General features: G+C 41.7%; 1 protein-coding gene across 1 annotated transcript in view; it reads left to right on the forward strand.

Annotated features, from left to right (window-relative positions):
- The window catches only part of dhrs1 (dehydrogenase/reductase (SDR family) member 1), a 34,447-nt gene that overhangs the window by 17,144 nt on the left and 1,357 nt on the right, over window positions 1–15,946 (forward strand). Inside the window, exons 2-8 of the mRNA XM_034182470.1 lie at window positions 3,185–3,331; window positions 3,582–3,725; window positions 4,354–4,433; window positions 7,251–7,383; window positions 7,519–7,662; window positions 7,758–7,827; window positions 15,685–15,765. Of these exons, the coding sequence (XP_034038361.1) occupies window positions 3,188–3,331; window positions 3,582–3,725; window positions 4,354–4,433; window positions 7,251–7,383; window positions 7,519–7,662; window positions 7,758–7,827; window positions 15,685–15,765 (796 nt within the window). The 5' untranslated portion in view covers window positions 3,185–3,187. The remainder of the gene's footprint in view (window positions 1–3,184; window positions 3,332–3,581; window positions 3,726–4,353; window positions 4,434–7,250; window positions 7,384–7,518; window positions 7,663–7,757; window positions 7,828–15,684; window positions 15,766–15,946) is intronic.

Consider the following 15,946-nt stretch of genomic DNA (forward strand, 5'->3'; position numbering starts at 1 on the left):
AACCCGTAAATTGGAGAGGAAATGGCGTCTCACTAATTTAGAAGATCTTCACTTAGCCTGGAAAAAGAGTCTGTTGCTCTATAAAAAAGCCCTCCGTAAAGCTAGGACATCGTACTACTCATCACTAATTGAAGAAAATAAGAACAACCCCAGGTTTCTTTTCAGCACTGTAGCCAGGCTGACAGAGTCAGAGCTCTGTTGAGCCGAGTATTCCTTTAACTTTAACTAGTAATGACTTCATGACTTTCTTTGCTAATAAAATTTTAACTATTAGAGAAAAAATTACTCATAACCATCCCAAAGACATATCGTTATCTTTGGCTGCTTTCAGTGATGCCGGTATTTGGTTAGACTCTTTCTCTCAGATTGTTCTGTCTGAGTTATTTTCATTAGTTACTTCATCCAAACCATCAACATGTCTATTAGACCCCATTCCTACCAGGCTGCTCAAGGAAGCCCTACCATTATTTAATGCTTCAATCTTAAATATGATCAATCTATCTTTATTAGTTGGCTATGTACCACAGGCTTTTAAGGTGGCAGTAATTAAACCATTACGTAAAAAGCCATCACTTGACCCAGCTATCTTAGCTAATTATAGGCCAATCTCCAACCTTCCTTTTCTCTCAAAAATTCTTGAAAGGGTAGTTGTAAAACAGCTAACTGATCATCTGCAGAGGAATGGTCTATTTGAAGAGTTTCAGTCAGGTTTTAGAATTCATCATAGTACAGAAACAGCATTAGTGAAGGTTACAAATGATCTTCTTATGGCCTCAGACAGTGGACTCATCTCTGTGCTTGTTCTGTTAGACCTCAGTGCTGCTTTTGATACTGTTGACCATAAAATTTTATTACAGAGATTAGAGCATGCCATAGGTATTAAAGGCACTGCGCTGCGGTGGTTTGAATCATATTTATCTAATAGATTACAGTTTGTTCATGTAAATGGGGAATCTTCTTCACAGACTAAGGTTAATTATGGAGTTCCACAAGGTTCTGTGCTAGGACCAATTTTATTCACTTTATACATGCTTCCCTTAGGCAGTATTATTAGACGGCATTGCTTAAATTTTCATTGTTACGCAGATGATACCCAGCTTTATCTATCCATGAAGCCAGAGGACACACACCAATTAGCTAAACTGCAGGATTGTCTTACAGACATAAAGACATGGATGACCTCTAATTTCCTGCTTTTAAACTCAGATAAAACTGAAGTTATTGTACTTGGCCCCACAAATCTTAGAAACATGGTGTCTAACCAGATCCTTACTCTGGATGGCATTACCCTGACCTCTAGTAATACTGTGAGAAATCTTGGAGTCATTTTTGATCAGGATATGTCATTCAAAGCGCATATTAAACAAATATGTAGGACTGCTTTTTGCATTTACGCAATATCTCTAAAATCAGAAAGGTCTTGTCTCAGAGTGATGCTGAAAAACTAATTCATGCATTTATTTCCTCTAGGCTGGACTATTGTAATTCATTATTATCAGGTTGTCCTAAAAGTTCCCTAAAAAGCCTTCAGTTAATTCAAAATGCTGCAGCTAGAGTACTGACGGGGACTAGAAGGAGAGAGCATATCTCACCCATATTGGCCTCTCTTCATTGGCTTCCTGTTAATTCTAGAATAGAATTTAAAATTCTTCTTCTTACTTATAAGGTTTTGAATAATCAGGTCCCATCTTATCTTAGGGACCTCGTAGTACCATATCACCCCAATAGAGCGCTTCGCTCTCAGACTGCAGGCTTACTTGTAGTTCCTAGGGTTTGTAAGAGTAGAATGGGAGGCAGAGCCTTCAGCTTTCAGGCTCCTCTCCTGTGGAACCAGCTCCCAATTCAGATCAGGGAGACAGACACCCTCTCTACTTTTAAGATTAGGCTTAAAACTTTCCTTTTTGCTAAAGCTTAAAGTTAGGGCTGGATCAGGTGACCCTGAACCATCCCTTAGTTATGCTGCTATAGACGTAGACTGCTGGGGGGTTCCCATGATGCACTGTTTCTTTCTCTTTTTGCTCTGTATGCACCACTCTGCATTTATTCATTAGTGATCGATCTCTGCTCCCCTCCACAGTATGTCTTTTTCCTGGTTCTCTCCCTCAGCCCCAACCAGTCCCAGCAGAAGACTGCCCCTCCCTGAGCCTGGTTCTGCTGGAGGTTTCTTCCTGTTAAAAGGGAGTTTTTCCTTCCCACTGTAGCCAAGTGCTTGCTCACAGGGGGTCGTTTTGACCGTTGGGGTTTTACATAATTATTGTATGGCCTTGCCTTACAATATAAAGCGCCTTGGGGCAACTGTTTGTTGTGATTTGGCGCTATATAAAAAAATTGATTGATTGATTGATTGATATGACAATAAAATTCTTTGAATCCTTGAATCCTTGAATTCTGTTTGATTCCCTGTCAGGCGGTAAAATGACTAATTTGCCTTGGGCAAGGTCTTTCATCCTGATGTTTCTCCTGGTATGCAGTTGAGTTCCTTGTTTGGCAGTGCATGAGTGTGTGCATGAATGGGTGAATGTGAGGGATGACTGTAAAGCTATTTAAGCCCCTGCTTCAGATGGAAAGCTGCTACAGAAATAGACATTTTACTGATTTAATAACATGTCCATTTTTCCAGGAACTTGGTTTTTAACCTCAGTGAACAATGAAAGCGTGAGCAGAATCTTGCTGTGTATCCTTTGTCAGGGTATACCAGCTGGCAATGTATTTGCTTGCTATTATTATTGCTTTTGATAACAAGTATGCTATTTTCTGTTCCTGACCTATAATGGCAGTGTAGGAGACTTGATGGTCATTAATAGATGTACCCACACTGCCACTGTAGGTCAGGAACAGAAAATGCTATTAACCCACACTACTATCTTAATCGATATCTCCCGATAGTATAGTCCGAATCACTCACAATTTTGATTTTCTGCAAATAACAGTCGCTAAACTATTTATCTGAAGAGTACGTGTGACTGTGGACTTAACACATTATTCATCTCAGTCTTATGCACCAGTAAACCAAGAGACATTTACTCAAACGCCCGGAGAGAAACATTTAAGTAGTTCATCTGACGTGGCAGATGTTACCAAGCTGATGATGTCAGTACAGACTATTTATAGTCCACTATCTGGTGGTGGCTTATGTGGCAAATTTGAGCTGTCCTTTTATGTGCTGTTATCCTCTACGCCACAGAAAATGGCCTTGTCTGGGTGGGTGTGTGTGGTGACTGGTGCCTCCAGAGGCATTGGCAGAGGAATAGCTCTTCAGCTGTCCGAGGCAGGAGCCACTGTCTACATCACAGGCCGCCAGGACAAGACTCTAAAACGCACCGCTGCAGAGGTGACATAATAGACAGTGCAGTTCTTACTGGGCATACATTAGAAAGGCAAAATGTATAGAAAGCCTGTTTTTTTTAAAGTTGTCAGTGTGATTATCAGGCCAAGTTCTCAGAAATGTCAGTTTCGTCTTCTGGCCCATGTGTGCTTGATGATTCAGTAAACATTACACATCAGATGATAGTGTTTTAGTCTATAACAGTCACATGTTTCAGTTAGTATTTGTGCACCTGATGTCTTTGTTCTTAATACAGGTTAAAGAGAGAGGCGGAAACTGTGTACCAGTTGTCTGTGATTCCACCAACAGCAGAGATATTGAAGGACTCTTTGAAAGGATCAGACATGAACAGAATGGCAGGCTGGACATCCTGGTTAACAACGCCTATGCTGGTGTACAGGTTGTCAATCTTATACTGACTTGTTATAACTCTTATATTGATGTTGAATTTACATGTGCACTCTATTGCACAGCCACACTGAGTAGGCAGTTTTTACACCATGTTTACATGTTTTGCCAAGCATCATCTGATTGGATGAGGTTGAATCCACTGGCAATGGAGGTTTAGGACTGCTCCCTTTTTGGATTGACCACTGTGAAGAGGTCTCATTGGACAGAGATATTTGGTGATGTCATTGTCTTTGACAGGCATTTTTAGGGTAGTGGTACTTTTGTGTCTCACTGTATGGTTCTTAGACTTGGATGCTAATCAGAGTCCTAAGACAATAACTGGATGTCTTTGGTACTGTGCCTCTCTGGAGAATCCTTACTTACTGCTGGAATGACTTTGTGTCAAATGGATGGTTGCTTAAAGAGACTCAGGTGATCAGCTGCACACCACTGTTGCAATTCTCCCAGAGCTTCACTTTTCAGACAACAAGAAACATGTAAATGAGAAGAATAAATTGTCAGTTTGGCTGCAGTGGAACACTGGATGTATAAATGAGATCATTGTATATAACTATGACAGAATACTCCAGGAATGTAATTCAAAGATACTGAACTGTGAACATAATGTGTTATCTCAGACTATCTTTGAAAATATGGGCAAGACGTTCTGGGAAATGGATCCATCCATTTGGGATTCTATCAACAACGCAGGTCTCAGGTGGGCTTTTGTACTTTGTCCTGTCTGATAAGTATTTAGTACAGTGGTTCCCAGTCCCACTTCTCAGGGATGCCAAACCTGCACATTTGTCATGCTCTGCCAAGAGATGATATGGTGTGCGGAGCCAGTCAAGAGCTAACAGACTGAGTCAGTCTTCTGAGGGTAGAGCAGAGGGACAAGATAGAAAGTGTGCATGTTAGTGACCCCTGACAACCAGGGTTGGGAACCACGAATTTAGCATTTCAGTGACCATTATCTGCTCAGTTTTGTTGTCTTTATTTGAGACTTAACTCTGAGGATGACACACAGCAGAGCATGTGATGTTACCTGTAATTCTAAACAGATCTAATACAACCCCAATTCCAGTGAAGTTGGGACGTTGTGTAAAATGTAAATAAAAACAGAATACAATGATTTGTAAATCCTCTTCAACCTATATTCAATTGAATACACCACAAAGAGAAGATATTTAATGTTCAAACTGATAAACTTTATTGTTTTTGTGCAAATATGTGCTCATTTTGAAATGGATGCCTGCAACACATTTCAAAAAAGCTGGGACAGTGGTATGTTTCCCACTGTGTTACATCACCTTTCCTTCTAACAACACTCAATAAGCATTTGGGAACTGAGGACATTAATTGTTGAAGCTTTGTAGGTGGAATTCTTTCCCATTCTTGCTTGATGTACGACTTCAGTTGTTCAGCAGTCCGGGGTCTCCGTTGTCGTATTTTGCACTTCATAATGCGCCACACATTTTCAATGGGCAACAGGTCTGGACTGCAGGCAGGCCAGTCTAGTACCCGCACTCTTTTACTACGAAACCACGCTGTTGTAACACGTGCAGAATGTGGCTTGGCATTGTCTTGCTGAAATAAGCAGGGATGTCCCTGAAAAAAAGACGTTGCTTGGATGGCAGCATGTGTTGCTCCAAAACCTGGATGTACCTTTCAGCATTGATGGTGCCATCACAGATGTGTAAGTTGCCCGTGCCATGGGCACTAACACACCCCCATACCAGCACAGATGCTGGCTTTTGAACTTTGCACTGGTAACAATCTGGATAGTCTTTTTCCTCTTTTGTCCAGAGTACACGATGTCCATGATTTCCAAAAACAATTTGAAATGTGGACTCATCAGACCACAGCACACTTTTCCACTTAGCATCTGTCCATTTCAAATGAGCTCAGGCCCAGAGAAGGCGGCAGTGTTTCTGGATGTTGTTGATGTATGGCTTTTGCTTTGCATGTTAGAGTTTTAACTTTCACTCGTAGATGTAGCGACGAACTGTGTTAACTGACAATGGTTTTCTGAAGTGTTCCCGAGCCCACGTGGTAAGATCCTTTACACAATGATGTTGGTTTTTAATGCAGTTCTGCCTGAGGGATTGAAGGTCACGGGCATTCAGTGTTGGCTTTCGGCCTTGCCGCTTACGTGTAGAAAGTTCACCAGATTCTCTGAATCTTCTGATTATACTATGGACTGTAGATGATGGAATCCCTAAATTCCTTGCAATTGAACGTTGAGAAACATTGTTCTTAAATTGTTGGACTATGTTTTCACGCAGTTGTTCACAAAGTTGTGATCCTCACCCCGTCTTTGCTTGTGAATGGCTGAGCCTTTTGGGGATGCTCCTTTTATACCCAATCATGACACTCGCCTGTTTCCAGTTAGGTGTTCTTTGGGCATTCATCAACTTTCCCAGGCTTTTGTTGCCCCGTCCCAACTTTTTTGAAACGTGTTGCAGGCATCCATTTCAAAATGAGCAAATATTTGCACAAAAACAGAAAAGTCTATCAGTTTGAACATTAAATATCTTGTCTTTGTGGTGTATTCAATTGAATATAGGTTGAAAAAGATTTGCAAATCATTGTATTTTGTTTTTATTTACTTTTTACACAATGTCCCAACTTCATTGGAATTGGGGTTGTATGTACTGCCTTATGTATGTAAATGTTGGGGCAATATGGAAAATGCAAAATAAATAAATAATTGGTGCCACTATGGTTTCCCATCTGCATTCTGGGAAACTGCAGCTGAAATTTTGTCCCCTTTAAGAAAATCCTCCCCTGTACCTCTTCATCATGAAGCTGTGTAAGTGATGAGCCAACAGACAAAAGTTGCACTTGCACAGTTTCTCCAACCACAACCACAGAATCCTATGACTCCTTCAGAGTTGTCTGGTGGCTTCCCTCGCTAACCCCCTTCCAGTGTGGTCACTCAATTTTTGAGAACTGCCTACTCAGATTTACCCTACAGTCCTACTACAATTCACTGATTTGGAAATGTTCATGTGTCCATCCCCTGATTTATCTCAAGAAAACTGGCTGTAGAAATGATGATTTAATCCTTATATTTTGAATAAATTTCCCCCGTCCAAATTTTTTTGTGTCTGCCAAGGACATAATAAAATCATCAACATTTATTTATTTTTTGTCTGTCTGTCTGTTGGCAGGATTATGTCAAAACCACTGCACAGATTTTGACTAAATTTTCACCACAGATTGATATTAGGCCATGGAAGACTCCATTAAATTTTGGTGGTGATCAGCATCTAGATTGGCAGATGTCGGAAATCTAGGATTGCTCTTGTTTGGAATGTGTCACAGACCTTAAATACAGGAATGGATGTATATTCACAAATTAAATGAAGGTGACCAGACAAAACATGCAAAAGTAAATTGAAGGATTGCTGCGTTTTCCCATTTTCCCTATTGTCCCAACTATTTCTAATTTGGGGTTGCACTGTTCATCTGCATGCATGAAAGGCTGACAAAACGAGCTGGAATTGAAATTCCATTTTTCTTCACATGCCAGGGGACACTATTTCTTCTCAGTTTACGCATCCCAGTTGATGGTGGCTCAAGGTCGTGGTTTGATTGTGACCATTTCCTCTATTGGAGGACTTCGGTATTACTTCAATGTGCCATACGGCGTTGGTAAAGCTGCAGTAAGTTTTCCTTCACTCCTACAATCATGTAACCCAACTACAAATGAACACAAGTGCACAGTAAGTGACTGTGTCAAAGTTTTCTACTTGGCCAGTCTGTGTTGGAAGAACCTGTTCTGTGTTTTTTATTTCCAGTGTGACAGGCTGGCAGCAGACATGGCTGTTGAGCTGAAGAGCAGAGGAGTGGCATCTGTTAGCTTGTGGCCAGGTGCTGTACGGACAGAGTTGATCACTCAGTTCGTGCTTGAGAGTGATGCAGCGCAGGGTGCGTCCACAAAGGTAAACTCTTACCTGACACCTAAACTAAGTCAGTGGTACTGATTTTTACCCCTTTTTTTACAAACCCATGAATCTCTGGATTTCCATTCCCTCAGGTCAAAGATGTGTTTGCCAGTGGAGAAACCCCTGAAATGAGTGGAAAGTGCATTGTCCACTTGGCAAAAGGTAGGTTTATGTATCATGAGGTACACCTGTCACACAGGTTCATGAATTCATCAGCACATGCTATGTTCTGTTAAATAATCTTAATAATAATTTATAGCTGAGAAGCCTTTATTCATTCATTCATCCATTTTCTATACCCGCTTACTCCAATTAAGGGTCACGAGGAGACTGGAGTCTATCCCAGCACTCAGAGCATGAGGCAGGGTACACCCTAGACAGGACACCAGTCTTATCGTAGGGAGAAGCCTTTATTGCTTTAACTCATTATTTTGAAAATTTTCTATTTAAGGTATGTTAATAACTGGCCTGTAAAGCAAAGTCGGGGGCTGCAAATTACAGAATGCCGGATTAGGTGTCTCAAATGACACAGCTAGACATGACATAGTAGTACCATTAATGAAGCTACAAGATCACCATTAGTGTCTATAGACCAGTGGTGGGGACAGCTAGTCAGAAAGTTAGCTTCGATAACCATTAATCCAATAACTGACAAGTTATCTTTTATGACGCTAAACCGATAAACTGCAAAACATTTATCTTTATTACAGATAACCAATAAGTTTTAGTATTGATTCGAACGCGGCCACATCAGAATACACTGTCGGCTTCTGATAAACCAGTCTCACTTTAAGTGCCACAGGGGCTGCTGGGTAAATTCAAGAATCACAAACACAAAAAGACCACATGAAAAATGAATTAAAAAAAAAAAAAAAAAACGCCATCAGACACTGTCATCATCTTTCAAAAGCAGTAAAACACAGTATTAGAAGTTACAGTTTATCTCAGTATTATATACACCATCATTTACGAACTAAAAGATGCTCTTTTTTCCACACACTTTAAATCCTGTGGCTTAAAACAACCGAAATACCTCCATTAATGCATTGATTGGCAGGGTATAAGACACGTTAGTAAATATAAATTCTTACCTGTTAGTTTCAGTGGGATTCATGAAGAAAAATAATCCACATAAAGCATCCTAATTATCCAAATGGTGTCTAAAACGGTGAAGAAAAGTCCCTTTGTACACAGCTGCGCCGTGAGAGCTCCTCTCTTCCCACCGAGTCTTGGTGATTAAATTATCCCAATAAGCCACAAAGAAATAAAATAATATTAAAATTAGTCAGTTTTGTTAGTGTTGAGTGGACGGTAACAGTGTATTGTCCAGAGTGAACCTGAACTACACTGCCCACAATGCTCCTTGCATGACCGGCCAATCACGTCTTGCACTTAATGATGATGTCATCAGCATGCGACAGCCAGTCTGCCACAAACCACTGATCTACTACACACGACAGGGACTAAAATGTTTGATTTTAGGGTTTACAAACGTTTTTGACTGTTAAACTTTGCTCACTTTACCGGCAAAAAAAAAAAAAAATGTTAGTGGCTGAAAGTATTGGAACTAAATTTATCAGAACATAATTGGTCCGCTGATGGTTTTTAAACTTATCTAAAAAGCTAATCTGTTAACAAAAACATTAGCTTCTATAATTATTGGTTATCGGATTAGCTGAACAGTGCCCACCACTGCTATAGACGTTCCTAATTTATGAACTCTGACCACATACTGATGTAAATTCCGTAAAGATTCAGTTGAAGTCCCACAGATCTCTTTCTGTTGGGCATTCAAGGAAAAATCTGGCCAGACAGCAAATCTGTTTTGCAGGAACTTACACGGAATGTAGGTGGAGGATTTGCAGACATGGACACAACTAATTATCCAAATAGAATGTTGGAGTTCTTCCATGACTAAACCCTGAAATTTTCCAGTATTCACAGAAAGACATCTTTCATCTCTGAGGGCACTCTGAATATCATCCAAAGGACTCATAGTGCATGGATAGGTGGAAATTCCGGGCTGTATAAAGAGACGAGAAAACGGAATGTGAGGATAGACAGGGAGTCATTTGTTAGTGGAATCTCTGAGCAGGTGACTCACCATCTATGGTCGAGTGACTGTCAGCCTGCTTACGGTGAAATTTAACCGCTACAATCCTCTAAACCTACACCTCATCCCTTCATACTTACTGCAGGTGATGGCATGATTTTGACAGATGACTCTGCTGTACTGTCCCACTGATCTGGCTTCTTTGAGTAACTGTGAAAAGCTGATCCCCTGTCAGGTTGTTAGACATCGCTAATGCCAAGGTTCTGGTGACTGATCCACCGCTCAACTGTGAACCACTAAAAATTTGTGAATTTGCAAAGGTGGTGAAATAGCTGAGGGAGGAAAATGCTCCAGGGATCTGTGGTATTGGAGCTGAACTCCTCCAATGGACATGCTGTTCTCCTGTCACTGCAGATAGTTTTTTGTTGTTGTTTTTTTTTTTTTTTTTGTGGACTCTGGGAAACAGGTATCATGCCTACTGGTGGGAAGAACGGATTCATCCCTCTCGGGAAAGGAAAGTGGGATTGCTTGGATTGCAACTACAGGGGTACCACACTGATCTCTGTGGTGGGAAAGGTGCTTGCAAGAATTATTCTTTACAGGTTTTAGTCCCACCCAAGAAGTCACCAGTTGACCACATGCTACCTCTGCAACTACTCATTGAAAGCAAGCAGGAATATCTGCAGTGCTTCTTTGCAGCCTGTGTTTATTTTTGCAACATTTTAGTCAGTTGACCAGGTTGCTCTGTGGGGCATCCTGTAAGTTTGTGAGATCCCCACTAATTTGCTGGACATCAACTTATACACAGGTCTTGTGATTGGTGTGCACATTGGTGTTGGGGCGGTGGGGGAATACTGATTTCTTGCTAGTTAATTCTAACATTCATCAGGGATGTGTTCCGGTTCTGACTTGTTTTAGTGCTTGCGTGAACTGGGTAGTAGATAGGGTTGTGGAGTTCAACAACTTAGGTACCTTTGTTAACACCTTACTTTGACCCTTACTTTGTGGACGATGCTGTAATCTTTGTGAAATAAATGGATGCCCTGATTGCAGCACTTGAGAAGATGAGTTAGATTGCTTGGGTTTGAGATTGTTGTGGCTCAAATTAAAATCCATGCTTTCAGTGACTTCCAGGACTCAACCATCACAGGGTAGCTGTATGCATTTAAGGTGTTGAACTTATAGAGTTATTCATTTATCTTGGCATTGACATTTTTGTTTCTGGGTTCTTGGCCTTTAAGCCTTAGAGATGCAGTGGGTAGAGCTTCTGGAATCATGAGGTCAGTAGAGATGTTTGATGATGTCAATACCTTTGCAAGAGAACAAAGGTCCAAGTGCTTCCTGTCACTGTATTGGCACCTTGCATGAATTTGATCCCCGCACTGCCATGAAATTCATCGTACCAAATGCGTCCTGCTTTGTCCCGCTTGACGCCACGCTATATAAAATAATAATTTCGTATCCAATGACGCATTTGCTTTCAAAACTTGGCTGATGAAACCATTCTCATCACTCCCAGAATCACAGAGAAACTATCTACAGCTACAGGTTGTCTTGTACGCGTCGTGCAGCGAAGAATGCATTTGGAATCTTGTCTTAAAGGTAAATATTTATAACATATATATTGTAATGGATTGGTAAAACATTGCATTTTCATTCCTTCTTATGAGTTAGGTCAGAACTTCTCAAAGTGTGGGGTGTGCCCGTTTGGGGGGGCGCGGAGAGGCATCGGGGGGGCGCGTAAACGGGCTGGAAATGCGCTGCAAAAATGTGCGGAACAGAAATGTTGAACGGTGCAGCAACACGGACCCGTTTTAGAGCACACCAAACTACCGCGCTTCCATGGTTGCACCACGCTGCAGGCAGGGAGGGGGGTCACGATGGAGACATGCAGAGGAGGAGCAAAGCGAAAGACAACAGATGCTGAAAACAGCATACCTTCATCAAAGACTAAGTCACGGAAGTATGATAAAACATATCTTGCTCTCGGATTTACTTCAAGACTCGTCGGAGAAGAAGAGAGACCATTGTGTGTGCTTTGTCTGAAAACACTTGCAGTGGACAGTTTGAAACCGTGTAAGTTAAGAAGACACATAGAGTCAACACATCCCTCCCATGTCAACAAGCCGCTCGAGTTTTTCCAAAGGAAACTAGAAGACTACAACAAGCAGCAGATGACCTTTACCAAAGTAGCTTCAACTAACAACGTGGCACAACTAGCATCATATAAAGTTGCTTACAGAATCGCTGTCTGCAAGAAACCACACACGATTTCAGAAGAGCTCATTCTCCCCGCAGCTATAGATATGGTCTCTGCTAAGATAGACGAGAAAAGCCCTCTGAAACTGAGGTCCATTCCCTTGTCTAATGACACGATTAGCAGGCACATACGTGACATTTCACATGATTTGGAGGAGCAGCTAACAGAGAAAGTGAGACAGTCCCGTTATGCTTTACAAGTGGACGAAGCCACAGTAAATAATAAAGACTGCCTTCTCATCGCATATGTTTGCTTTCTCACGCCAGCCTCCCTGAATGAGGATTTGCTGTTTTGTAAACACGTAACAAACAGGGCCACAGCTGACGAAATATTTCAAATCATAAATGACTATTTGACGAAACACAACATAAAATGGGAGAACTGCGTCGGAATCTGCACAGATGGAGCAAAGGCGATGGCAGGACACAAGTCGGGGCTGCAGGCACTGATACGCCGAGTGGCACCAAACGCGCAGTGGACGCACTGTATAATACATCAAGAGGCACTTGCATCAAGACAACTGAGCCGTGAATTAAAAGAGGTGTTATCTGATGTTGTGAGCGCAGTTAACTTCATCAAAACAAGACCCCTAAAAGCACGCATGTTCTCTGCACTCTGTGAAGAGATGGGGGCAGGACACTCAGCCGTGTTGTTTCACAGTGAGTCCCGCTGGCTCTCTCGAGGCAAAGTGTTGTCTCGAATGTTTGAACTGAGAGAAGAAATTTGGATTTTCATGGAAGAGTAGCACATGTTTGACCTTGCATCAAAGTTTAAAGATGAGCAGTTTGTAATGAAACTGGCATATCTCAGTGACATTTTTGCAAAGTTAAATGACTTAAATCTGCAGCTACAAGGCAAAGAGAAGCATCTCCCTCACCTGGCAGACAGAATTAACAGCTTTAAAAGAAAGCTGGAGATTTGGGGGAAACGAATTGAAAGGGGAAACACTGACTCATTTGAGAACCTAAGTGAATTTGTAGAAAGCTACCACCTGGATGCTACACCAGATATGAACTGTTTCAAGGGTCATATCTCTTCTCTTGGGGATTTTTTCCAAAAATATTTCCCAGATGACTGTGCTCACTATGACTGGGTGAGAAATCCTTTTCAAGCACAACCACCCACTGGCCTACAATGTAATGAAGAAGAGCAGTTCATTGATTTGACCACTGACTGGAGCTTCAGGCTGAAGTTCACAACACAGACACTGAGTTTTGGATTGAGGTGGCAAATCAGTACCAAGCCATTGCTGAAAGGGCCTTAAATATTCCCCTTCCTTTTGCCACTTCATACCTCTGTGAGGCTGGATTCTCAGCTGTTGCCTGTATAAGAACCAAGTACAGGACAACTCAACATTGAGCATGAACTTAGAGTGGCTTTGTCATGTATTGAGCCCAGATTTGATGCTATCTGCAGTGGAAAACAGGCCCACTGTAGTCACTGAGATTGAATTTGTACAGATGTTGTAGGCACTTTATGTTGCAGTAATATTATTACAAATTGTTATTGTGTTCAGACCATTGTTGCACACTTTAATATTCTCCTTCCTTTTGCCATGTGAGGCTGGATTCTCAGCTGTTGCCTGCATAAGAACCAAGTACAGGACAACTCTAGAGCTCCTTTCACACCGGGGCTGCTCCCAGTTGCTCCCTATTGCGCCATGACGACGCCGAAAAACTGCGGTTTGGAGTTAATTGCCGGTTAATTACTGTGTCGGCTTGCGCCTGGTGACGTCTCGTTGCACTGCGAGTTTGGCTGCCAGGTGCTCCCCCTCACTCTAAACTTTAAATAGCCTAATTTTCTGTCTCTCATCCAGTCTGTTTTCTGAACACAGTACACACGTCGCTGCCCTTGGAAGTAGTGAGCTGTTTTTGCTGTCTGTTCTTTCCTTCTTTGACCGCGAGATGCGTGCGCACGCGCGCGTGCACGAACCGTCCTTTAAAGCAAATGTGGAGATGTCTGGATTTCTATTTGATGTTAACATGTCCTGTCTCAGGACTTATGTCCTTTTTTGTCCCTTTTTTAACTGTGATGTGAGAGTTTGAGCAGAGAACAAGGAACTAATGCCTGGAGCCACACTTTTTTTTCTTTTAATTGTTCACATGTGCGCGCGTGAACGAACGTCCATGAGTGGACTAGAGATGTCCGGACTTTTTACTGGATATTTCTGGCAATCATTCTGCTTTTTTTTTTTTCTTCAGCATGTAGTTTTTACTGCATTAAGTACACGGTATAACAACAATCCTGTGTGATTTATACTGCGGGAACAATGGAACACAGCAGGAATCATAAATTGGCTTCGAGTCACGTCGGGTAACGCCTTTTTGCCCCGAATTACACCTCTTTGCCCCGACTTGCGCTGGAACCACTTCCTTTCTGCGCCGAGCACAGGACGCCAAAAAAATTAAACAGGTTTAATTTTTCGGCGCCCGACTTGCTTCCTCCTTTGCGCTCTTCGCGCTGTTGTGGCACCGAGCTGCATCGTCTTGGCACTGAGATGCTTCCACGTGGCGTCGTCATAATGACGCACGGCGCAACTGGGAGCAACCGGGAGCACCCCCGGTGTGAAAGGGGCTTAAACATTGAGCATGAACTTAGAGTGGCTTTGTTATGTATTGAGCCCAGATTTGATGCTATCTGCAGTGGAAAACAGGCCCACTGTAGTCACTGAGATTGAAGGTGTACAGATATTGTAGGCACTTTATGTTGCAATAATATTACAAATTGTTATTGTGTTCAGACCATTGTTGCACACCTTGTTATGCAATATTATTAATGTAAGTTACATGTTATCTACATGTTATCTATCTTTAAGTTATATGAAGTTTTATTGCTATCTAAAAGCACTTTTTCAGTTTGGTGACACAATAAAAGTAAGTTTATTTGAAAAGAGTATTAAAGTTGCTGTTTTATATAAGCCCTAAATTGGCAGGGGGGGCATGGATTATTTTTTCCGTCCAAAGGGGGGCATGGCAAAAAAAGTTTGAGAAGCACTGAGTTAGGTAATGTATCTGTAAAATTCTGTTTATTATAGATGTAATATCTCATCATAATGGTTCAGATGGGCTGCACGCAATGACATGTATTCATATGCAGTGACAGGGAGTGTTTTCAAATAGGTTGTGCAATGTTCAGGACTAGTTCACAAAATTAATGCATGCCAGAAGTTTTCAACAGTTTACGTGTTTAATCATTGGCATGCCAGATTGTGTGCCAGTGCGTGGATCAAATTCATGCAACTGTCAAGGAACTTTAAGGAGTGCCCTAAGGCAACAACAGGATGTCTTTGGTACTAGGCCTCTTTGGAGAATTCTTGTTTGCATTGTTATGACTTTGTGTAAAACAAGTGATTCCTTAGTGATATTTAGATGAGGTTTTCCAATTGCATTGTGAGGGAACATCACCTACGACTGTTTTGGCCACATGGCATACTTCTCTGTGTATAATCCAGCATGCAGGTGCTTCAGTGTTGAGGACCCCTTCCACTGGAAAAGGCCAATAGGACGTCCTTGTATCACGTTGCTGTAGCAGATTCATGATCATTTTCGGAAGGTGAATGTGGACTGGCTGTCTGCTTGGCCAGTTGCTTTCCAGGACCTACGGTGGTTAAATATATAGAGCAGTGTGCTTCTCTGGTGTGTGCTCCCAGATCTGACCTAACCTGTTAATGTTAATAATTTGGTATGTTCTGTCTCTGCCTTCAAAGAAAAAAATCTGATGTCTCTGACGGGGAAAGTCCTCATGACATGTGACCTGGCAAGGCGCTATGGGATACAAGATATTGATGGTAAATTTGTGCTTCCTTTCCCAGTTTTAAGATGTATAATACCCCCGTCATACATAGTTGGAATCACGCAGAATGGCACCAGAATGATGAATCGGCACCGCACATCTGAAAAGTGTTGGATTTCAGTTCCAAAACATTCTGACAGCCATCTGCAGAAGTCCACACAGTTGGTCAAAATCGG

The sequence above is a fragment of the Thalassophryne amazonica genome, chromosome 12, assembly GCF_902500255.1.
Source record: "Thalassophryne amazonica chromosome 12, fThaAma1.1, whole genome shotgun sequence".
Taxonomy (NCBI): domain Eukaryota; kingdom Metazoa; phylum Chordata; class Actinopteri; order Batrachoidiformes; family Batrachoididae; genus Thalassophryne; species Thalassophryne amazonica.